Here is a 24,847-nt window from a genome sequence, read left to right as displayed (position 1 = left end):
GTATAAGAAGCCATCTGGGAAGTGGTACAGCTGGTTCAGTCAGGCAAATACTAATTCAGTTATTGTCGACAGCATAGAAAACTTGTTAGTTGGTCAACCATCTTACCTTTTGTGCTCTTTGGAGAAGATATCATTCTGCCTTTACTTTTGTTTTGCTTTTTATGCCAAATAATTATGAAGAGCTGTGGGAACTTATCCCTGACTGATAAATGACAACATGTAAGTCATCATACATCATCAATCAGTCCCTTCTGGGAAGGGAAGAGAATGGACCCAAATATACCATGATACAAGTTGATAATGTGCTCAGTCATAATATGCATGTATTTCAGCAACCTTGTTATAGGGGATGTATGGGGAATACTTTGGCACTGGAACACTGTTAGTGTTGTGCTGGATTAAGAACAAAGAGTTGCTGCTTATGCAAGTCTGATTTTTAAAATTAACACTTTCAGACTCAGGATAACTTATTAAGTGTCTCACTAACTAGCTCACTCACAGAACTTTTAAATTATTAGCTAATGTTTAGTTTGCTGTCCAGTTTCGTTCTGTGTCTGATGTCTACTCTTTCAGAAGTGCTCTGCTTTTTTACGCTGCTCCCATTGCATCACCTATGTAGTTTTCTCCAGCCACTCTTAAAAAAAGCTTCTCTTCACATCCACCTAAGTGTTGGATATTGCATTCCTGCAAAGAATGAGACATCTTTCCACCACCTACTTCCCACCTGCTCCGTCTGTGTTGCTAAGGGATAAAGCTGTGCAAATGACTGATTTTCAGTTTGACTGCAATTCCAAAAAAGTAAAGACTAAATTGAAATGTCACACATTTGAACTTTTAAAATAAGATTCAAATACATTTCTAAATGAGACATCGTTTGTCATGAAATAGCTACAAAAACTGTTAAGAAAAGTCAAGATAACAAAGTTTCCATTTGTGGAAATTGTATAGCTTATTTTAAATAGAAACTTATTTAAGCAATTTGGAAAAAATCAATACATTAAGAAATGTGTTTCATATAGCCAGTGTTTGCATTTTCTTTTTTCTTCTATCAGAAGACTTCAGTTGTGAAAGCGCTTGTCTGCTAGGATGTGATTGCTTTGCAGTTTTTCTTTTCTCACATAGGTACTGGGTAGTTGGATTGTTAATACTGAAGTCCTCTTCTTCCTAGTGCCATTATGTGTTTCTGTTCCAAACGTGTCTCAAAATCTTCCTGTGGTAATAAATTGTTGTGGGACAGGTTACAAACAGTTGAGTGTGCTATCTGTTTCTCACTTTCAGTGCTCATGCAGTTGTTTTTGAATGTGTATGTGTCTCTTAAGAGCTTAGAAAAGAGACTTTCAAATCACACCTGACTTGATAATTACATCATCCCAGCACAAAGCAGCATTGAGTAGAAAATTACCCCAAAATCAGAGCATTCATGGCAGAGTTACTGGGTCAAAGCCACTAAGCTTTGCTGACTGTGCCGTGCTAATGAATCTGTGTGGCTTTTGCTCTGGTTATTGAGTGAACTTTTTGCAATGATACGTGACCTGTTATAGCTACTTTTTTCATTGTAAAAAATAAGATGTTGCTATTTTTCTATACCTATCAAAAAAACCTGTGAAAATTCATGTTTTTTTTTTTCTCTTTTAATTGGGGAGATATTTTTCCCCTTTTTTCAGTGATGCTCAATATTAAGCAGTGCTAGAAGCATTGGTTTTGACCATTATTTAATGTTAAATATTATATATCAACATGTTTACTAAATAATTTCACTTAACAAAGAGAGGTTAATACAAAACTTACATGTGTTCGATAAAGTAGGTTCTCAGGATCTGTTTTCAGTTCTTCCCCAGTTAGCGAATATTGTATTTGCATGGGGACAGTAGCTATGTTCTGGATGTTCATATGTGGTCTTGAACACACAGGAGAATAAATTTGGTGTTTTTTTTTTTTTTTTGACTGCTGCAAAGTACAGAAGCACATTGCTGGGTGCTGGTATGCTTCAGGATTCATACCCTTTCATAGGTTTTTAAGGAGTTATGCATAGAGATTTACGAGATACACCAGCCATTTTATGTAATGAACTCTTAAGCTTTTTTTCCAACATAGAAAATAGTATGGAATGTTACAGCTTTTCTTTGTTAAAATGATAGTTCTGATTTGAATGACTTTTATTAACAAAACTGATATAGTTTAGGTGAAAGAATTGCCATCTGTCTCTGCGTCTTGCTGTCCAAAAGAAGTTTGCATTTAAAATGAATCAAGGTAGATTATGAGACTCCATGATAAACATGCTGATTTTGGTCTGAAATTTGCCAGTTTTTAAAACAGATTAAATGTTTTACTTTCAGATTATAGACTTACAGTGCATTTTTGTTTTGTGTGTGTTTTAATTTAAATTTCTTTGTTTGTTTGTTTTAAAACCCCATCAGTGGAGGAAACGTGAGCAGGTTCAGGAGCAGTTGGTGAGACTGGTGCTATCTTCCCTCAAGAATCAGGATATGATAACAATGCAGGAGAGTGGCCTATTCAAAAAGAAACAGATGTTATGTTGTTGAAAATTCATAAGCTTTGAACAATCTGTTTAGTATGTCCGCGAGGTAAAGCTAAAAGGAATCATTAAATCATTTGATGTGATATCCTGCATGTTCTTGTCACAGGCTATTGTTTTTCTACTTACAAATGTCTGTTTTGCTAAGGCATGTTATCCGGAAAAGTGTTTAGTCTCTCTGTGAAAGCACAGAATTATTATACTGAAAGTTTGCTGTAGTGGTTGGACAGCTTTACAGGTAAACCTGTGCATGTCATTTTTCATTTGAATTTGTCTGAGCTTATATTTCTTTTTGTTGTTAGTATTGACAGGTCTAGATTAAATTCATCTTTGTTATTACTTTCTTTCCGTGAAAATATTTCTATACTGGAATCAATTTTCTTTTTTTTTTTTTTCCTTTTTTTAAGAAAAAACCTTTTTATAAAATGCAAAAGTTCTGTTTGTAATGCCACTGGTGTGCTGGAAGGAGGTAGGCTGAGGCAGGCACATGATGAGATTTATTCTGGCCGTGAAGACAGTGTTTTCATGCAGTGTCATATATGTGATACTCTCAGCTGAGTCTAGTGGAGGTGAAGTAAAAGCTCTAAAGAACGGTGATTAAATCCCTTCTCTGTTTAAGTTTGCCATAATGATTTGTGCAGATCTCACTCTTAAAATGCATTTGTTGAGGGCAAGAAGGAAATACTTGAAGCTGGTGTTTTAGGAATGAAATGAAAGTATTTGCCATGACCAGCAAGGCAAAAAGTTCAGTAAGCTATCAGATAAAAAGATCACTGGGCTTCTGTGCCTTTACTAGCTAACATAAAGCAGAATTGGGAAGCAGGTTTTTCTGATGCCTTTGAAGCTATTTGCAACAGTTGCCTAAGATCAGTAAACCTTTGACTTGCAGTTGGAGAGTCTGTTTGGAGCTGATAGAAGGCAGCTGCATTGAAAGATCATTCATAATTTTTTGAGTTGTTCATTCTCATCATCTAGAGTTATGCTGGTGTTAATGGTACAGGAACATAAAAGTATTAGTTCTTCATGTTTTGTAGCTTTTCTAGCCAGTACGCTTAAAAAGATAGCTGCAGCGTAGATCAATGGATCTGATATATTTATCAAAATAAATATTTAGGTTATATAGCTTACTTTAGAAGACAGTTTTTGTTTGTGCCCTTAGGTGGAGCTAAGTTGAAGAAAATGTGTTGTCTTTTGGTGAAACTGTGAAACAGTGTTAATGAGTACTGACAAACATCTTCTGTATGGGCAGCATGATGCTGACGAGCCTGATTCAGCTTCGCTTCACATGGAGGATAACAAAGATTGGATCTGCTCCTCTCTTGGTTAGCAGCTGTATGATACTCTGCCAACAAGAGAGATGGGAAACATTAACAAACAGCCCAGTGGGTCTGTGTGCTTGTATCCATCAGTTAGGGTGAAGCTGAGCTGGAAAGTGAGCTGAAGCTGAAGCCTCCCTGGACTTACAGGCTTAGACTTTAGGTATGAAACAGATGTTGTAATGGGAGCAGAATGGAGAGACAGAATCTGTCCTCAGTGACGACGAACTGGGTATATTGTTTCATCTCTGAGAAACTCTTTTAAGAGTAGGGTTCTGTTGCCCTAAGAAGAGCCACACAAACCGTGTATTTTGTGTCAGGCTGAGCACAGAACTTGTGCTAGAAGGTATGGGACTGAAACTTAGAGATCTGGTTAGTCAGCAACTGGGCTAATAGAGGCTGCATCTGCATTGAGCCAATTAGGACCTGTGATTCTGCCCTAAGAGTGCAATCACCTAAGAGCTGACTCATGATGTAATAATTAGGGTGTATGAGCTCTACATTCTGTGACTCATGGACCAGTTTGTGAAAATCATTTGGAAAACTTAATCTTTAGGAAGATGAGCACCCTTTGTAGTTGTGTGGGTGAATCTGCTCAGTTAAATGTTCTTTGTTGCTGGAACACATGAGGACGTGCATAGCCTACAGTGTTAGCAGGTGGTCTGCAGGCTGTCCATGAGGCAGTTGAATGGACAGCCACATTTGGTGGAGAAACTGTCCGGGGCACTGTACACCTAGCACCCACATCTAGCGGGATTGTTTGTCTTGTGCCTGTGTCTAGCAGGGCCGTGCGTTTGGTTGTGCAGTGCCTTCTAAGGACTGAGACATGAACTCAGCTTTCTCCAGAGAGTGAGGCCGGTGGTTACGTTTCATGGCACTTGAAGCAATGTAGTGTTACTAAGAAAATTACAAACTAATTATTATTTATTAAGTTTAACTACATGCATTAGGAGATCCCTTGAAATAAGCAGTCTGTCCAGGTAGCAAATGTTAGAGACTTTTGGGTCAGTGTGGTAGGACTTGTGCAAAAAAGCATGGTGTCCAAAATCCATTGGTTTTGCCTTGAATATCTGCTGGATATGTAACAGTCTTGTTATTTAATAGGCATGCTGCTTGTGAGATATTTTAAATGCTACAACAAATCCATCACTATTATGTCTACATATTTTTCTGCAAATCTATACAGAATTGAGTCCATTGAAACCAGTTTAATTTGTTATTGCTGGTTTTATCTTCCAACTGTTGGAATGTGTGCTGAAGATAGTGGACTGACATGTATATAAAACAAATAGTAAAGTGTATAGCTAATTTGTAGGTGTTGCAGGTGTGTCTATGTGAACTTAGTATACATAAGACACCTTTCATATTTTAAGATCCTCATTCTACATTAATTCATAGGTTGTAAACCAGAAATAAGAAAAAGATTTTTTTTTCCCAGTCAAAATTTAAATTCTTGCTTCATTTCTGAAGCGTTTACTGAGAGATACTTGTCAAGGCTTGTTAATCTTGCCTGCCTCCCTTTGGTAAGTGTGAAGAATTTATACCAACTTACGCTTTTTGGAAGGTTATAGCAGTGTTGCTGCTTCTATATTCAGAAATGCATTTGTGCATTTAATCAATCAGAGGTAATTGGTTAGCTTTCGCAGAAACATTTCTAAACTGGTGTGGGTAATTGTGAAGATTAAGGTTTTTCTGAAACCCATTATCAAGGTGTTTATGCTTTTTAATGTTTTTGATCAATCATTCTTTTTCAGCTGTGGAGCTTGTACTGAAGCTACTGCAAGTTCTGTGTGACATTTATCTTTCTTATATAAGAATTTCATTTTGATAAGTACCTGAAGAGACTATTAATCAACGAGGGACATGGTATGATTGTTCATCTTTGTTTTCAGTTTCAGGTCTGTCCAAAAAGTTTGTGTGTTTCCACACCTGGACACCGAACCGATCTCTTTCAGCGAGACCCTCAAAATGTTCTCATAACAGACTTCTTTGGCAGTGTAAGAAAGGTGGAAATTACGACGGAGACAATTTCTTTGGACCGTGACTTAGCTGGCTTTGAAAATGAGTAAGTATTCACTATTTAGACTTGGTTTAGAATGGCAGAATCGTTCAGGTTGGATAAGACCTTTAAGATTATGTAGTCCAACCTTTAACCTAGTACTAAGTCCACTAAACCATGCTACTAAGTTCTGAATCTATGCGTTTATTGAAGACCTCCAGGGATAGTGACTCAACCACTTCCCTGGGTAGCCTATTCCAATGCCACACAACCCTTTTAATAAAGAAATTTATCCTGATATCCATCCTAAACCTCCCTTGGTGCAACTTGAGGCCATTTCCCCTCGTCTTATCTCTTGGTGCTTGGGAAAAGAGCTACAACCTCCTTTAAGGTAATGGTAAAGTAGAATAAGGTCTCCCCTGAACTTTCTCTAAGGTGAAAAACCCCAGCTCCCTCAGCCACTTCTCATAAGATTTGTAATAGCAAAAATAAATGTGTATAGTTCTGTGCAGCAGAAACAAACGAAGGTCTTGTAACTGTCAAGGAAAGAAGAACTCTGACTTCCTGTCAATTTCCTACAGCTGTTCAAAGAATCAGGGAGTCAGTATGGACTGTTACTACTGATAAAGTTGGGATTTATCAGCTGAAAACTTACTTTCTGTTTAAAAATTCCCACCCCCCTTATTCCATCCTGTAAGTAAATACTGCTAGAGACGAAGGTGTCTTGGTCAAAACCAAACAATAACAAAATAGTATAAAATTTTATTTCTTCTTTGATAGTTTCATGTGCAGAAACATTTTATTACTGGAAATTCCTGTTTGTGGAAGTTTACTCCTTCAGATAAGCTCTGACTTTAAACTATTGGTTGTTTTCACTGCAGCTAGGTTTCCTTAATAAATGCTTTGTTTCTGTTCTGCAAATTCTCTACCTATTGGCTTTAACTGTCCTGAGAAATTCAGTTGCAGACGTGCAACTATTTACATGAATGAAGTTGCTGATGAAAAATTAGTTGATAGAAATAACAGGGATTCCATTCCTTTGAGGATAAAGAAAGAATTATAAACTCCTTTGTACTCTTGGTATTCTGTTGCCACCTATTGGAAACATGTAAAGGAAGATGTGCTTGTACTGCAGAGTTTATCTGGTGTTGAACTTCTTCCATTTCTAGTAAATCTTCTATGCTTCATGATACCCTCCTCTAGGAGGGGGAAAAAAGAATTAAACTATTCAGCTATAGCCAGGGATGTAATATTTTTCAACCCATAAATTTATGTAAATTATTATCTACCTTGTTGTTTACTATCACTCAAATCAAAGAAGTTGTTAGTGGATATCAATTTCATTAATTTTAAAGATAATAGTAACTCTGGCCTTTGTAATTAAAAATCCTACACTCAGTGTATTTTACAATTTATTTTCATATTTTTATTTTTATCTGCATTGGGCATTTTAGTACCAAACATATAGTGATTAAGCTAATTCTGTGACTGCTCAATTTAGAACAGTTATTCATTGCACTATATTCAGATAGGGGGTTGATTTTTTTTTAAAACTAAGTTTTCAGTTTCTTGTAACCACTTTGGGAGATTATATAGAGAGTATATTTTAATCAAGAAGAAAGTATGGGCTTTGTAGAAAAGTGCTGGAAAATTGTACCATATAGATAGTGGTGAGGAGTGCTTAATAAATTAAAGAGAATCCCAGGGACTGTACCTCTTGGTATGACAGAGATCTGTCTCATTACAACAAAGAAGAATTCTAGCTTCGAGTGCTTATAAATTTAAATAACGTTTTTAAAAATTACCATTTTGGAGGATCTGTTCTGCAAGAAATGGGTATTCTCTTTTCATTTAAAGAATGGTATAAGCATCTTACACATCCCTTTCTAAGGTTAAGAACTCAGAACTTCACAAATTATGTGATTTTTACATACATGCTACCCAAGTTGTCCCAAATTAATGGAAGTTTGACCCTTGAATGAAAGAATGTGAGTGCATATTCTTATATCATCAGTGTTAGTTCAGTCGTTCTGTGCATTTTGGGCATGTGGTGTCTGCCTACACCCCAGATTGCACTTCTATATGAAATAGGCAGGGAAAGATGGGAATAACATGGACTGGTTTATTCTTTTGGTATCACTGGGAGAGATCATTACTCAGCTTTAATTTTTTTAAATAAAAACCCAGTAAAATTGATAGATTATGAAATCTTCTGGTTAGCACTCTAATTAAATGTTGTTTTGCTTTTAGTATACTTGAATAGTAAGTAAACTCTTCATAAGCTTAGTTTTTAAGCCTACCAGAATGCTTAACTGAATGAACTGCTTATGAATTGTACAACAGGATGCTTTCTTGGGCTAGCTAAATACATTACTTGCTATTTTTTCCTATGCTGTTTTTGGAATTCTAGGATGAAGGATTTTTTTTATTCTCTAGAAAGTGTGTAGTGAGGATATTGTTTTCATTTTAGTTTATATTGATGCCAAATGTTAGATTTTTTTTAAATGAATTTTCATCTTGATTACATTGATCCACAAAGACCAGAGTTTAATAATCTTTTCAAACCAGTCATGAATAATCTTATTCAAGCTTAATAGCATTTTTAAAAGCCTGGGCAAAGAGGAAAAAGGTCATGTAGAATTGAACTTGTACCCCTTACGGGTTTACCTTAACAAAAACATATGTATTTGCCCTTAAGTGTCTGATACAGAAATCAAGTCTATACACCCTAATACAAATATTGATGCATTACAGTTACTGTAAATCTGAGTGTGCAGATCTTATTCTAACAAAATCTATGCATAATATTAAATCTTTTCCTTGTTCTATATTGTATTTGTTAAGTTTTATTCTAAAAGATACTTTGTAGAGATTTTATTTTTAACATTTGATGTATTCTCTTGCTTGCATTCCTTTATGAATCATTTCCTCTTTGTTTCAGTGTTAGCTTGATACTTCTTCCCTTTTTCTGTTACATACTGGTGGCAGTAGAGCGCTACAAAATATTTGTGTTACAGAGCAAAAGGAGGAAACGAAATACAGACTCTAGCTCTGATCCAGTCCTAGGGTAGACCGCTTTAGGTCTGATTTATTTGCTTTAAAGTTGCAAGGGTCATGTGTGTAGCTAAGGATGTTATTTAAAGAAACAAACAAAAACTGATTACACAGATAATGGGTAAAGAAGATGCTGTTGTGAGATATGAACGTGTATTAGGACTGCACTGTTGGCAGACTGTACAAGTTTTCATCCAACCCACTGATGTGACTTTGCCAAATCTCTTCAGTAGAACTTTGTTCATTTTTACACGCTTCCTTAGGAATTACTTCATAATGCGGCTCTACTCCCAAGCTCAGCGTGCCCTGTACCTGTGCAACCAGCTCAGAATTGGCAGCTTTATGTTGAGCACAAGCCGAGGTATTTGACAGTGAGGTCTTTGAAGTTTCCTTTGGCTTGGGTTGAACTAACACAAAGAAACAATGACTAATTAACCAAAAGAATAGCATTTCTTTCTGTCCATTTAGTGGTAGGTGACTATTTGCAAGTAAAAGCTTTTTTTTTTTTTTTTTAAAAAAAAAAAAAAGGACGGGAGGGGAAAAAAAGAGAATCCTCTGTTGTTTCCTTTCTTCATAGCAGTTTCGACCTAAGCTATGTTCACTTCAAAGGGTTTCTTCTGTAGTTGCCTCAGTCCTGACTGGGCTTGTAGCTGCCATTTTTAGCAAAATGCCTGAATGTGTAGGTGTTCTGGGGGTTCACCTGATTCTTTTTGTGAGTCTAAATCCCTGTGAAATAACAAAAAGTGAGCATGAGGAGTAAAAGAAATCCAACATCTTTGGAGAAAGATCTGTAGAGTTTAGGGATTTGGTAAACCAGGAGTGTCTCTCTCGAACCGGGATTGTGACTACACAGTCAATTAGAATGCTTTCTCCTTTCCAGCTCCTATCGTAGGGAAAAGTGTGTCAGCAGGAAGCATTGATAAAAAATTGGGGATGAGTATTTCTCCTGAGGATGGTAAGAAGTGAATTAAAGACAGCATCATATAAAACCTTCCTAGCTTTATTGCTTTTGAGAATTGGGCTTCATATTTAATAATTCTGTTGAGATGAATTGTGGCACTCCTATCAGTGACTGTTTTCCTGAAAATAAATAAATTGGCCACTTGAGTTAGGAAGGACGCTTGTGTAATAGAGAATAATTGTGAGTAATTGGTTCATTTGCAGTATGTTAATAGCTAATGTTGTCTCAATCTGGTTTTTTGATAGTGACTCTTGTTTTCTGTCTGTTTCCTGTTCTTTCTTCTTTTGTCAGTTATTTTCAATTTTATGTGCGTAATAGGTGAAGCTGCTGTTGTGTGTTCCTGAATCCATAGGGATCTAGTTTGTGAGCTAATAGGTAATTCGTTTTGGCTAGTAAAAGTTGCGTAGCTCAGTGAACATTTCCTAAAATAAGAGTCTGGGTTTGTTCACCATTATTTTCTGACCAGATGCCTCAGCTTTATAATTCTTTAAGCCTTGTAAGGGATTTCCACAACTAATTCTGAAAGCCCTTGTTCTCAGAGAAGTTCCCAGTTCTCATTCGCATTCTGATGTGCTGTTAGGGTGCTGATAAAGTTACGTCAGCTTTTCTTCGCGTTTTCTACCTATTCTTCAGGCGAAGGTGAACACCACCACGTTTATGTTGGGGTGGCAGCAGGTGCTGGGCCTTGCAGGAGCTGGTGGGGGCTGCCTGCGGCCCTGTTGGGGACGGCCTGGACCCAGCTGCAGAGGCCGAGCACGAGCACGGGGCCTGCTCCTGCCATGCCGTGAGTTGGCTGTGGCCTGTGGGCGGGCACCAGGAGGTGGCAGCGAGTGCTGAGGTGGGGGAGTGGCTTGTGCTTGATTTAGGGTTTGGGGTTTTCTTTCCTTGCCACCTGATCAGTTTGAGGGTGACGTTGGATGGGGAGGGGAAGGATGAGTTCAATTATCATTATTATCGTTATTGCTGGTTTTTACTTAGACTGAATTTTCAGGAGGTTATGTAAGATTTTTATTTTGCACTTTTCTTGTCAGACAACTTTGTGGAGATGTAAAGCATTTCAATTTCAATGTAATGAATAAATAAATAGTCATAATACAGTAGGCCCCTAATCTGTAGTGAATTGACCAGGGGGTTACAAATCTGTTAATTCCAAGTAGAGTTATTTTTGTGAAAACATCTTCAGAAGGTTATATATATGTGTGTGTGTATTCATAAAACATGCTGATCAGTTATGCATGTAGTATATTTTCCTCTAATGCCTTACCATTCTAACAAAATAAATTCGTAACTGGATTTTTTGATCAATGTGTGTTTTAATAGCCTACATGTAATTCAAAAAGATTGGTGAAGTAATAATTACAGTTAAATATTATCGGTATATTTCTTAAAGTATTTAGTAAATACATTTGTTTTTTCTCTGCTTGCCTAGCCACAGAGAAATGTGTGTATACATTTACATGTGCATGTACACACTACTGTATTTGTTAGTGTAAAATAACTCTTCAAGCAAATGCAACTAATATTAATACAATGGCTGTAGTAGAAGAAATGATATAGTTGGATACAATTTTACTAGTATAACAACACTATAAAGTAAGTAAGGATGACTATCAAAAAGAATAGGTAGGTGTAAATTGTGTTGGGAAGACTTCAGATACACTGAAGTATTATGCTTGATAATTATACTCCCTATTTAGCAAGATGTTTTATATTTATCTATTTGAAAGGATTTTTGAACTGTACTTTTGCCAGAGTTTACTTGTGTTTTTTTGCGAAACTGTATCTTCAGTCAGGTTTTCTTTGATCTTGAATGTTTTTTCCTCCAACTTCTAGTGGGATTTATATGACATCCAGCATTTCTTCTTTGACAAAGCTTTAATTGTTAGTGCCAGGTTGTTTTGCTGTCATTTTGTGTTGTTTTCAGTAGAATGCTGCTCTACTGAACCTACATATAGTATGCTGAATCTGCATGCAGTTTAAATAGGCATTAACATCAAAACAAATCTGTTGGTCCACAGAGGTGCTTTTACTGGGAATACTTCACAAAGGTCATTTTAGTCTTCTGAAAAGCGCATGTAAATCAGTGACAATATTTTTATGAACTTCATACATATCTTTGTGACTTACTAGTACAAATTAACTGAAGGCGCATAATAGTTTCAGTGAACAGACAAGTAATGTCTAAATTTGTAGTATGTCAGCTTTAGGAGGTCTTCAGTAAACCCAGCAGATTTTAACACCTAGATAGCTGAGAATATCTAGGAATCGTAGGATATTCAGTCAAGGTTTTTATTCCACTGCTTACCCATTCCTCATTACACCTTTCTTATGTAGCATTCTTATTTTGTCTCATTATTCCTTCTTCACCTTTTCTCCCTTGTGTGATCTTTACCTGCTATTATTTTTGCAGTTGAGTGGGCTTTTCTCTAATTCTAGTCCCCTGAAGTGCTCTTTAGACAGTCTAGTGCTCTTTACATGGAGATCATGATTTGATCTTGCTTTGCTGTCCAGGCACTAAATTCAAATTAATATCTATTCAAGGAGGTACTTATGTAGTTGTGTTCTATATTATGCCATTCAAGAAGACCATGCAGACAATTGTAGTGTTTGACATAGGTCTGACCAGGAAGTATTTCCGTGTAAATTTTTTTTCCAGGGCTTTGAGATAGCATGATCATTTCAATAAAATTCTATTATTATTATTTTATAATTCTTATCAAAAGTACCAAAGATGCTGTTGATCTTTCTTAGGTGAGAAGTTTATTACATACTTTTTGTGTGATTAAGAAGAAAATGTTGAGGGAGTAGAAAAATGGGGCAACAGAAGCGAGAAGGTGGGTTCAAACAGTTATTTTGTTATGTCTTAGACTGTTATGTCTCTGGAATTTAGTGGCCAAGCATATGTTACAGTTCCTTATGCCCCAGAAATGCTTCTGTGCACGTAACAAACAATTAAGTCTCCAGGGCTCAAACAACATTGCTTTTTTTTTTTTTTTTAATATGGGATTAAAGCACATGCAAGTGCTCTTAGTCTTTCACTGTTTTGATATTGTGAAAAAGCTTACCCTTGTTTTTTGAGTGCCTGAGGGATTACCTTCCAGATGGTCAGAGATTTCTGCCACTGAAAATTCATATATTGTCCAAAACTGTAGAGGAGGAAGGGGCATTTTGCCTTCACAACACATTTATGTAACTGATGGTTAAAAGACCATAAAATGATCTTTATAGGCATCTCCCAGCCCTCCCAGTAAGAGTTGATTTTTTTTTGAGTCATGTGTTGGGTGGAATAAAGTTCTTGTCATAGGGCTATTAAATTTATTACCTAAGTCCTTGAAGTCCTGTTACTGATTTTAGTAAGCTGTGAGATGATCTGAAAGATAGGAAGAAGTTTCTCTATACTGCTTATTTCTGAAAACTCTGTAACACTCACGTTACACTTCACAGTGACTGTAGTAAGGGTCTTAGTTCTTCAGCAAAAACAAAACAAAAAAAAAAGGAAAGAAAAAGTATAAATGTACTTTCTGAGAGGAGAAGAAGAGCTGAAATCCAAAAAAGCATTGCATTATTGCTAGGCATCTCTTTTCAGTCCAGTTAGCTATTTGAATAGACTGCTGGAAGCTTCTGGCAAGGGGAGAGCGAGGAAGCCACAATCACATCAAAGGACAAAGAAAACTGGAGGTGATTTCAAAAGAAAATTCTGATCACATAAAGAAGTGCGTTTACAGATGGTTTGCTGAACACTGTTTAATATTACTTTACAAAATAGTATTGTTTTATGTGCTTGGTCAAGAATATCAGAAATCTATAGAAGGTGTGGGAGGAGGAATAACAGATGCTGAATATGTCTACCAAAGTGCCCGAGCTTCTATTAAGATTATTGTATGAAATCTGTTGGACAGCAGAATATTAACTCTGTGGCAAGATTGATTTTACAGGAAAAAAAAATTATAAACAAAGAACTTACAGCAAAATAGGATTTATTCAGCTTTTTTGCAGGCAGGAGATTGTGATTGCACAAAAGGTTGCTATTGGTAAATGCCAGGAGAAACAAACAAAAAGTAATGAAACATAATAAGGGGTTTGGCATACCCTGTTTAAAAAAAAAAAAAAAAAAGGAAGAGGGAAGTGGGATACAAAGGGAGTTGGAAGAATTGCTGTTCAGAGACTGGATATGTTGTAGTATTCATTTATTTATTTTTTGAGTTCTAGCAAACTCACTTCAATGGGCTCCAGTTGCTATTCAGAGGTTGCTGCGACTGCAAGGGAATATAATGGCAACTATATGGATGTTCAACTGTCATAGAACGGTGACAGATCACCTCTGTTGTGCCAGTTACTGTTAAAAAGGCAAGACTAAATTGGCCCCAACTTTACATAATATTGAAAGAGAACTGAGAAGCATGAAAACCCTTTATCCATCTGCCTAGAGGTCAAATCCAATTTGGAACATAAATACAGGCAGGATTTCTCTTTCACAAAATCATCTGGAAGATCCTACTGTGTATATATATGTGTACAGGCATGTTCATATTTTGTCATGTAGTATCAAAAGTAGTGCCACTGAAGGCAGTACATTCCCATATCATAAACAGAACAAACATTTTTTGTTGCAAACTGAAATTACTAGGTTTCTGTATACTCAAACTGTATTTATGTTTCTTGTGAACATAGGAATAAGACAAATCATGACTTGCAAAAAATATAAATGGAACCCAACAGTTATGTTTGGGGAATTCCCCTTTCACTCTGTACGTACGGTACAGAATTTGTGAAGGCACAGTGTCACCTGAGTAGCGTTTTGGTGACTGGCAGGAATGAGGATTTGGAAGCAAACAGACAGAGCATTCCCTTCCTGCCCCCTGTGTATTCACACTATGCGGCTCATTCCAGGAGTTCTCAGGAGAAGACAAGACCATGGTGGAGGCTAGGATTTCCTTCGTTGTAGGGAAGCAAGGAGAAAATGCTGACCATTGATACAGCTGCTTTAGCATAAGCTCCTCAAATTATATGATAGCTGGTTTAAGTGTCTGTTCCTCCTGGTTAAAAAAAAAATGTTGCTGAAATCTTGCTGGCATACAAATTTGTTCTAATGTTGAGAGAATGCTTGATTAGAAATCAACAATTAACAATGTTGCACTTTCCTCCTGACTCCTGTTGGCAGATTTTCAATGTTACAGTAGTTTTCCATGTAATTTCTCCGTATTGCTATGTAAAAAATAAAAATGAAAAAAAAATCAGTTCTGCAGGGCCCAGATACAGTGGAAAAGATGGCACAATGCTGGCTGTGTGTATATTTTCAAAGGGTATCCTTTGATTCAAAGCAAAGTATAATGAAAACTTTGCTAAACTCTGAGACTTCAGCAGATTATAGTCTTTAAATCAACTAAATGTATGTTTTCATTCTGTGAAGTTTCTCATCTTAATGTTTTTTTAAAAATATTTATTAACTAGATTATTGGTTTATCTGTGACAGATGGTGAATGACAAATGTTGGGATTCGCACAGCTTCAGAAGGAGTGTGGAAGGGTACTTTGTGAAAGCAGGGTACTGCTTATCCTTATTCTGCAAAGTGTTTAAATTGACGTTTAACATTAGTAACCTGCATAGCCCCATCGGGTTAACCACTAGTGAAGGTGTTTTTGCTGGCCTGGGACACTGCAGGTTTTTAAGACAAAGCTGGGCTTGCTTTTTCTGCTTAGAAAAGCCAATCTGGCTATCAGAAAAAGCGACTAAAATGTACATTTTCTGTGGGCCAGCTGGTCTCAGGTAGTTTGTTAGTCTGTATAATTTATACTCCACTGGCACAGCAGAGCTGCTGCCCTCTCGGGGAGGGAGATTATCCGCAAGGAGTGAACAGATGGTCTTCCTGCTCCCTGCTGAGGGCATTGTATCATGGAGAGGGCAGAGTTAATCTGTGGCTAGGACTTGCTAGTTTGGCTAGCCAGAGCGGCTGAAGGCATCCTGCTGGCCAGCAGTACTTTATTTTCAGTTTGTGCAGAGCCTGGACGGGCTCTTAGAGGACAGGAGGGTTGGGGCTGCTTCGTGCCAATGTGTTTTCCCCATGGCTGACTTCCTGGAACTGCAGTCCAGGGCTGTGGTGCTGCTGGCAGAAGCTTTCCTAGACTAGGGGCAAATCTGGCTTGCAGATTGTACATCTAAATTTCCTCTTGCGTAGCATGGTGCTCTGAAGGGTAGGAGTGGATAGATTTTTCAATGCAATAGGACATATTATTTTAAAGTGTGAAAGAAGCAGATAAGGGTATGTTTGTCCTGTAGTTCCACAGTAGCTGTTTAAATTTTACAGGTGGGGTACTGCATATCGTATTATAATTGTATTAAGTGATGAGGTAAAAATCAGAAAGGGTTACTTGTATTCCTGCATGATTTCTGGTCTTGTGTTACCTGCAAATGAGACATGTTGCCATAGGCATTTTTCATCTGCTCTAAAATTTCAGTAATATTTTTGTTTGAAATAGTAGGACAAAAGTTACGTCTATACATATTTAGCAATTTATGACTCAGTTTGTGAGAGCAGAATAATGAACCCTGTAGTTACTATAAAGTTTATCTGAATTTAATTGTAACATAATATTTAAACTTCATAGTTCCCCACTGGCTAGCTTTTTTTTTTTCTACTGGTTATTTAAGAGTCTGAGCCATGACTACCCACTAGAATAAAATAGGAATGAAGACTGCTTGCTGTAGGTCTAAATTTTATCTGGGGAATTGGAGCAGAACAGCCACTAAGTGAAACTGCTCTGAATCTCAGCCATAGAGGACATAACCTCTGTTTCTTCCTTAGCTGTCAAATAGAGTGCCCTGCTTCCCTTTTCCTTTGTGTGTGGTTTCCCTCTGATACAGTTTTTACTGATAGATAATTTATTACAAAATATTCTGAGCTGAGTTCTATCTTATCAGGTGCTTAGGAGCTTTTATAAATGTCTCCATAAAAATATATGGTGTATCTGTTTTTGGAAAAAAAAAAAAAAAGGACAAATCCACACTATACTATAATGTTTTAGAACTGAAAGCTGTACATATGCACAAAAATGTGATTAGATGGAAAATTTTCCTTAAAACAGAATATTCCTGCTTGATACATGAATCTAATGACACTATTGAAAAACATTAGCCTACATATTAATCTGTGACTTTATAAAGTAGTTTAGGAAGGGCAGAAGAAAGAAGTGCTCTAGCTGTGGCAGGAAGACTTTCCATGCCATACATTGAAAGGTGGCTTAGTTCAGGGGTTACTCTAAATATATTATAGGAATCGGTTGTATTTTAAGTGATGTGTGGTTGTCTGTTCAGTTACTAATGAGCCAACATCTAGAAAAGACCTTGAGAACAGCTTCCGCTGTTGCAATTCTTGGGGAAGCTTCTAACAACACGGACTGTTGAAAGGCCATGGGGGAGGCCTTTATAGTTTGGTGATGGGATGTGGAAAAAATTGTACTGGTGGTGTACGTGTTCTGCAAACAGACAGCTTCCATTACTGGTCACAAAATTTGTATTATATTGGACTATCAGGGTTTTATGCAAACAAAATGATTTCTTTAACACCATGAGGGAGTATACATGAGTCATTTGGTAATTATGTGCCAAATTATGACTGTTTTTAAATTCGTCTAATACTAAATATAAAACATTTAAAATTACAGTGTAATTATTAAGAGATTATCATTATCACTGTGTTGAATTTTGTGTACACATACACGGGTTTTATGGTGGGTAATAATAGATGCTAAGGATGTGTTAGAATCATAGTGATTGGTAGTCTGACATGGAATTTATTTGTGATAATATATCACCCAAGAGGTACTTGGTTGAGTTTTTAGATATTCTAAATAATTGTTTCTTTCTGGTTTCTTAACTGTTTCTTCCCTCTTTCTTTAGACATAAAATGAAGTCTAATTGAAATAGCTGTCTTCTACAAGATATATTGAGACTAGAAATAAAAGGGTGAGGGGGAGCTCATTTTACATGTAAATGATTTTATTTTAAAATGCAGCTACGAACAGACTTAATCTCTCTATGACTGTTGCCTATATCTGGTTGAGCATAAGAGAAAGCTATAGAAACTAAGGCTGATACAGATATCATTAGAAAGGAAATCCCACCTACTGAGGAAATCCCACCTTCTTTTAATGTGCCAAATGAATATGAAACCTGCGCATTGAAGCAAACTGGAGTCTCAGTAAAGATAGTGTAACATAAATTGAAACAGGGATTAATTAATGTGTTAATGCATTTTGTGCCTACTGTGCTCATCTAGCGATCGGATTATTTTGCTAAACGTAATCAGAATTGGAGAAAAGACTAATTATATAATAAAGCTAACTTCACCAGAAACGTGAGAAGAAACAAAATAACTTAAGTGAAGTGAAATGAATTATAGAATGTTATTTATTGTCACCAATAATTGTCTTTGTAAAGTAAAAGTATAATTTCTAGGTATGATTCTTTTCAAACTGAATTAGAAAAAAAGGTAATAGAGAATCAGAAAGTCAATATAACCAGAAATACCAGTAATTTACATGTTAGTAATCCGTCCAAGTCAAGAAGCATAATGTGTTTCTGGTTATAAAAGCTAAAATGAAGGAAAATTTTCATATCAAAAAAGATGAATTGTCATTGTTTGGGCAAATGAATGTTGAATGCAACCCATCTCCAAACAGAGTAAAGCAAAATCATCCTCAGGGTTGAATTCTTTGAAGTAGTAACTCTTAGTTTGTAAATCTTTTATATTATTTGCTAATATTATTTGATAGTGCTTAAAAGGACAGCAGTATTAAAGGTAAATTAATTATTTCGGTTTTCAACTCTGTTGCTGTTTCTGAAGTCCACAGTGACATCAGTGTTCTAAAGAGAATACAAGTTTCCTTGCTAACATGGTTCTTACGATTTTCAAGTGTGCTTACTAAGTCCATGGTCCAGAATTATGGCAGTTGCAGAAGTGTGGTAACGAAGGAGGCTTATTGGAGACTGACCTGCATTACATATTAAGCAGGTCTGCAATGCTCTGCTTCTCATAATATCAAATGTGGCAACTGGTTTGATGCTGTAGCTGTGCAAATGGGTGTGTTCCACAAGAAGTATCATTAGGTTTTGAAAAGATGGTCAAGAGAGCAAGGCAGCAAAGGATGGCAGTGGCAAGCTGGCAGACGCTGTGGAAGGGCTGGGCTGTGGGAGCTGGGAGGTGATGGGACGGGGTGGAGAAGCAGTCTTGGTCAACCCAAGCACAGCTCCCCAGAGAGAGGGTGGCAACAGGGTTAAGAGCTATAGTTTAACAGAGGTTGTTTCAATAGCTTCCTGTTATTGAAACTGGCTCCGCCTGGCTCTGGCTGTATATATTCTGGAGTAATGTTAGGGGACAGATGCAGGTAACTCTATTTGAGTAAAACTTTAGTTTAGGATGCTACTTTTGGAACTGATTTAATGAGTGAGGTAGTTAATCTGTTTGTTGCTAATATCTTTGTGTGGATTTATGTTTGTAATGCTCAGTCTTGCATGCTGGATGAATCTTGTGTAATTAGCTCCGTTTGACTGAATCATTGTATTTGAGTTACTTTTCATGAGTAAGGGGATAAATTCTTATGAGGAGTATTTCCTATGTAGAGCAGAAAAATATGACATTGTGCTATAGAAAATATCAGAAGAGCATCTCCTTTGCATTAATTCAAGGAAAAGCAAGACCTCATGAACAAACCCGTATCAAAGAACTTAGTCCTAAACTTAAATAGTCATGGAAAAATAGATTTATAAAAGAATCCGAGTGAAAAGTGTTTGGAGATGGCTCAAGCCTTAGCATGTACTTCATCTGCTTGCTGGCATATGTAGTTTGCTTCTAGTCAGTTCTAGACCAACTTAATAACAGACTATGTTCTAATCTGAAGAAATCACTTTATAAAAGTGACCAGACACATTTTTTATATGGCAGGGTTATTTGAACTGATGTCCATCTGCAGTGGCAGTGTAGTGCTTAAGCACATTGAGCAATTGCAGAGAATCACTCAATTCTCTGTTTGTGTCCTGCCTAAGCCACATGAAACAACAATGATTAATTTTCTTCTAAAATAAAAAAACCCTACTGGTTATAGTAAGTCACCACACAAGGTCTCTTGTTCCTGGAATGTTAGTGGTTTTTAAAATTGCTTTATCTTACATGTACTAGTACCTGAATTAGTACGTTTTACCTGAATAATGTTCAGATTAAAAAAGTAAATGTAGTCAGACACTAAAAAAAAAAAAAAACAACAAAAAACTTAAAACCAAAAAAGCCACTGCAATTGCTAGTTTTCAAAATTTAGTGTAACATATTTTTTTTTGTTCCAGTTACTAGTGTGAAATAGCAGGATTCTCATCTAATACAGTATACAGCACTTTAGTCAAGGAACTATTGTTATAGAGCAGATAAGATTAAAAAAAGTCATTGGGTTTGATGAAAACCTGCATGAACAGTGCAGGAAAAAAAAAAGCCAAAGTTACCATAGCAACCAGCAGTGCTTTAGACAGAAGCTAAGTTAAAAAGCAAAGAAATGTAACAGAAAATGTGAGGGCCGTTTGATAAAGCATTAAAAAAATAATGAAATTTTAAGGCAAACATGATTAATGCTCAGCTTTTATCACTTTGGTGTTCCTGATCAGGTGCTGACTGTCCTTAAAGGAAAAATATTAAAACTGTTATTAATAAAGAAATTTTAGTGTTGGAATCCATTAGACTCTTTTAAGGAGACATTTTTGTGAATTTCTTGAAAAATGTGTGAAAGTTGTATGAGATTTTTTGCTTATTTTCTTGTCAGTAGATGTTAAGATTAGTCTTATCCTGTATTGTAGAATAGTCTTTAAAAATGCTTTTCATGATATAAGCAGTGTTTAGACCAAAAGTCTTTCCAATAAAAGTGGTTCCGCAGTAGGAATACCGTGAGTTCTTTGTGGGATTTTATGCTAGGTCAACTGACTGTGCAGCATTCCCTTCAGTATAGGAGGGCCAAGGGCAGCTTTAAAATGCTTGGATGGTGAAATTTCAAGACAAGACAGTGTTGGTACGTTATGGAGAGGCAGAATGTCCTGAGCAAAACAGGGTTTTGTAAAGTAATTTGTACAGCCAGTTTCCTGTGCCTTCGTGTCTGAACCCATGTTCTTTAACTTAAATGCTGTGCTTTGATTTTTGCCTTTTTGAATGCAATTCAGCATCCTGCAGTGATTTGCTATCGGGTATTAATGTTTTGCCTGTATATTGCTTCACAGTTAGGCAGAATTAGATGTTATGTGGGTGAACATCAAATGTATATGTGATGAGATTGCAAGCGTCATTTCTACTTCCTATGCAGCTATTAAGTCTTAAATTTGATCTTAGTCCTCATGGAGTGGTCTGTGTTGGAACCTTAATTAAATAAGAAAGTTATGAATGTGGAAAATGCATTTCAGTGTTCCATCCTGAAAGAGTGCTTTATATGGGAATTGAAACTATCTAAAAGTTTTAGTACAGCAAGGGAATCAAAAAAATACTTTATTCTTTCTTTAAAATACAGTCACTCGCTTCTTGTTTTCCATTTGGAGGATTGCGTTAGCGTCTGCTGGGTTGCCACATTTTTTTTTTTTTTTTTAGAATATGCTTCCATCGTACACAAGGAGCTGGTACACAGCTGTCCTAGGCAGTACCGTACGTAGCCTGGGGCTTTGCATACGTGTCGGCACAGTTGTGACTGGTGTCTCTTTCTTTTGTTCTTCTGGCATAAAGCAGCATTGTTTCTGAAGAATCAGAGATTGTAGTTATTTTATGAAATTAAAATGTTTTATTCTTCTCACATATAGAAGTTCAGAGAAGAGTAAAAAGCTTTGCATTATTCCCTGAAGTCCTCCTGTGAATCCAAATGGAACATATGTAATGAGTTCCTTATTGTAAAGAAGGTGCAGTATTTTTTCCTCTTCTGATACTAGGAGTTACAAGTATACGTCTACATTAAAGTACGAGCTTAAACCGATAAAGTGCTGTGTGGCTGGGCTTCGAGTAGCAAGGTTTTGTGTAGGGGCAGTGCATTATAAAGGGACATATATAACTGAAAACCGAGGCAGCTTAGGGGCTTCTGCAGTCAGGTTTCACTACAAGTGGTTGCTGCTCCCAGATCAGCCTCTTTCCTGAAGACAGAGCTCTTTGCACAGCGTGCCTGCCTCTGCCAGAGGTTTGATCCAAAAGCACTGTAGAAATCTTTCAAATCTCAGTGTGAGGCCTATTATGACATAACAGTCTGTTAGGACTGTTGAGGCTTTTTTGTGGTATGCACTGATGAGGTAGTGTTTGTGAGTACTTCAAGTCAGAGACTCAAACATGTTGTGAAGTAGTTTTCTATGACACCTCTGTGAAGTCCCTGCTGACCTTGTTTGACACAAGTAAAATAGGAACAGTTTTCTAGTGTTTTTTTGTACTGTGCTTTTATAGATGTGTGGGAACCTAGAAGTATGGTACTGTTAGTGGGTCATGCAGGCTTGAAATCCTAAGCCTGTCGTGAGAAAGCAGTCTGTCGCTGATGTCATGAGGTAGGAACATGACTGAACCCAATTTCGGTAGATGAAACTAAACCCCACTAGGTGGTGCAAGCAAATAAATCACCTTGCAAAATACTTCTTGCCAGATTCATAAGTGTGGGGAAAGGGTGTCTTCACTAAATTAGAGCACAGAGTTTATTTTTACCTTTGTAATTACGTACACCAGTTATTAAAATGCAACTCTTAACTGTGTTTTAGACATCTCTTCCCAGATACAAGGAAAAGTGTGTTCTGTTCTTTGCTTAGACTTGCATATCTGCCTTTCTGGCAGCTTAGGCTGGTGTCAGGATGTTGTGTTCTCAGCTGACGTGGTGGCCCATGGAAGAAGTAGCAGAGCTTGCGCTGTGTTGTGCTGTGCTATCAGAAGGGGCTGCTGATATCCTTCTGAAGGGCTTAGTGAGGCATTTTCAGGCTTTCCTTACCTGTCTCTCAGTATCTCTCTCATTACAGTTTATCCTCCTGCCAGTTTCACTTTGAATTTGCTTACCTTTGAAGCAGTATTGCTTAAAATTAAACTACTTACTTAAAAATTAAAACTACTTACAAGAAAAACAGTAAGTTAATGTGCTGTCAATTTATTGTTCTGAAAGAAGTGGAATGAATAAAATTCCAGTAGAAAATAATTTTTGAGGTATAATGTATACAGATGGTCTGTAATGGTTAATGTACTATGTTTGTTAGATCAGTGGTTCTATTATGTTTTAAAAAAACAAACAAGACAACCAACAGAAAACCACAAACACCCAAACCTGGAAACACATTTTCATTGTACTCCTGGAGGTGATTATAATACAACATTATCAATTCATGATGTACCAGCTATACTGCTGTATTGAATTCAAACTATAGAATCTCTCAGAAATTCAGTCTTACTAGTTTTTCTTTTCTTCCTCCTTCCTGTTAAAAAGATCTCTTGTAGAACGGTGTTTTTTCTAAAGATAAGCTGGCTGGTAGTTGGTTAACAGCTTATTACAGCTGCAAAATATTTAGATTTAAAAAGAAAAAAAATACAAAACACATTCTTGAGATAAGAAGAAATTCCTGGGGCCTTCCACTTATGGAGAGCCATCAGCACTGTCATTTTCTTGTCATAAATCATATTTTACTAGAGTTTGTATGGCTTCCCAGCGGACCCCAGGCTGCCAGCTCTCTGAGAAGGTGATGGCATCACGGCTCTGCCATGGTACTGAGGCAACCCCTGCCTGTGCTAAAGGGCGAGTGCTGCAGTGAAAATGTTGTCAGCTGCTTAGCAGTCAGCTTGAGATAGCAGGTGTTCTTCTGTACTGCTGTTTTCCCCACTGTATCTATCTTTCAGGCCTTTCTCTCTCAAAGAATACAGTCCATCGGTAAATACTATATTATCACGTTGCAGTCTAGGGCTCTGTAATAAGACAATGACTGCAGCCATTAAGCAGCTTTCTAGTGAAAGTTGAGTACTTTACAGTGCCGTATATTTACTGAAATGGAAATTTTTCATTTCAAAGTGACTTACATATTCATCAGTTAGGTTGGGTGTGTTTGCTGCATTCACCCTAGCCTTGGTAAATGCAGTAGAAGCAGGTGGTTTGTTTGTTTGTTTGTTTGTTTTAGGAAATAAAGCAGGGAGACATTAAAGTATAAAAAGTAAAGGCAGCAGTACTTGACATAAAAACATTGCATATATAGCCTGTGTCCATGAAGTCTCAATTGACCAACAGCCGTACAGCGTACATATACTAGCCACAAATAGTCAACACATACTGAGTTTCACAATAAGATTTTCTTAGAATATATAATCTCTATAGACTAGACAAAAAATGCTGCAGAGTTGTTGTACTTAAAATGCAAAAAGAATTTTTTTTTTAACCTTAGCTTCTTTGGGTAGAGGACCAACATACTCTAATGCTATTATACACTTTTGGTTATCATTAACTCAAAAATCAGGGTAGGATTTGTATTTATATTATGAATGAAGCAGAAGGACTTTATAGTATGTATATTAAAGCACTTTGATATTCATGCTGAAAAAAATGGGGCCTACTGTGTTGGTTGGTTACTTAAATTGCAATAACATGTGGGAAGCCCAGCCATGAATGACGATCCGCTGTAGCTGAGCAATGAACGTACAGAAGAAAGATACCCACCTGCCACTATGGTGCTTGCGTTCAAAGTAGTCTAACAATTTTGGTGACAGACTGAACGTTCATGGAAACATGAAAGAGAAAACTGTTGATTTAGATAATCAAGTTTGTTTTCCACAAAATTTTTTTACAATGAAGCTAAAAGGTACATGACTAAGTGTGAACTCTGTCTTTATCTATTTGATAATATATAGCATGTAAAACTTTGTAGGAAGAAATCTTTTGGCTCTTGCCTGTGTTTGTGCTTTCCTTACTTTGGATTTTTTTTTTTCTTGAACATATTACTGTGCAGTTGGAGTTGTTCCATTGTTT

The 24,847-nt window shown here is 36.7% G+C and overlaps 1 protein-coding gene across 5 annotated transcripts in view; it reads left to right on the top strand.

The window, feature by feature from the left end:
• Positions 1 to 24,847, top strand: part of PIGK (phosphatidylinositol glycan anchor biosynthesis class K) — a 98,849-nt gene that overhangs the window by 38,389 nt on the left and 35,613 nt on the right. For 3 of the 5 annotated variants that reach the window (XM_080601506.1, XM_080601503.1, XM_080601505.1), the window contains 2 exons: positions 5,745 to 5,917; positions 23,525 to 23,629. In XM_080601506.1, coding sequence (XP_080457632.1) covers positions 5,745 to 5,917; positions 23,525 to 23,629 — 278 coding nt within the window. The remainder of the gene's footprint in view (positions 1 to 5,744; positions 5,918 to 23,524; positions 23,630 to 24,847) is intronic. The other 2 variants (XM_080601507.1, XM_080601504.1) reach the window with 1 other exon arrangement.

This window comes from Anser brachyrhynchus (assembly GCF_964034855.1).
Source record: "Anser brachyrhynchus genome assembly, chromosome: 8".
Classification (NCBI taxonomy): domain Eukaryota; kingdom Metazoa; phylum Chordata; class Aves; order Anseriformes; family Anatidae; genus Anser; species Anser brachyrhynchus.
This window is presented reverse-complemented; position numbering and strand designations above follow the sequence as displayed.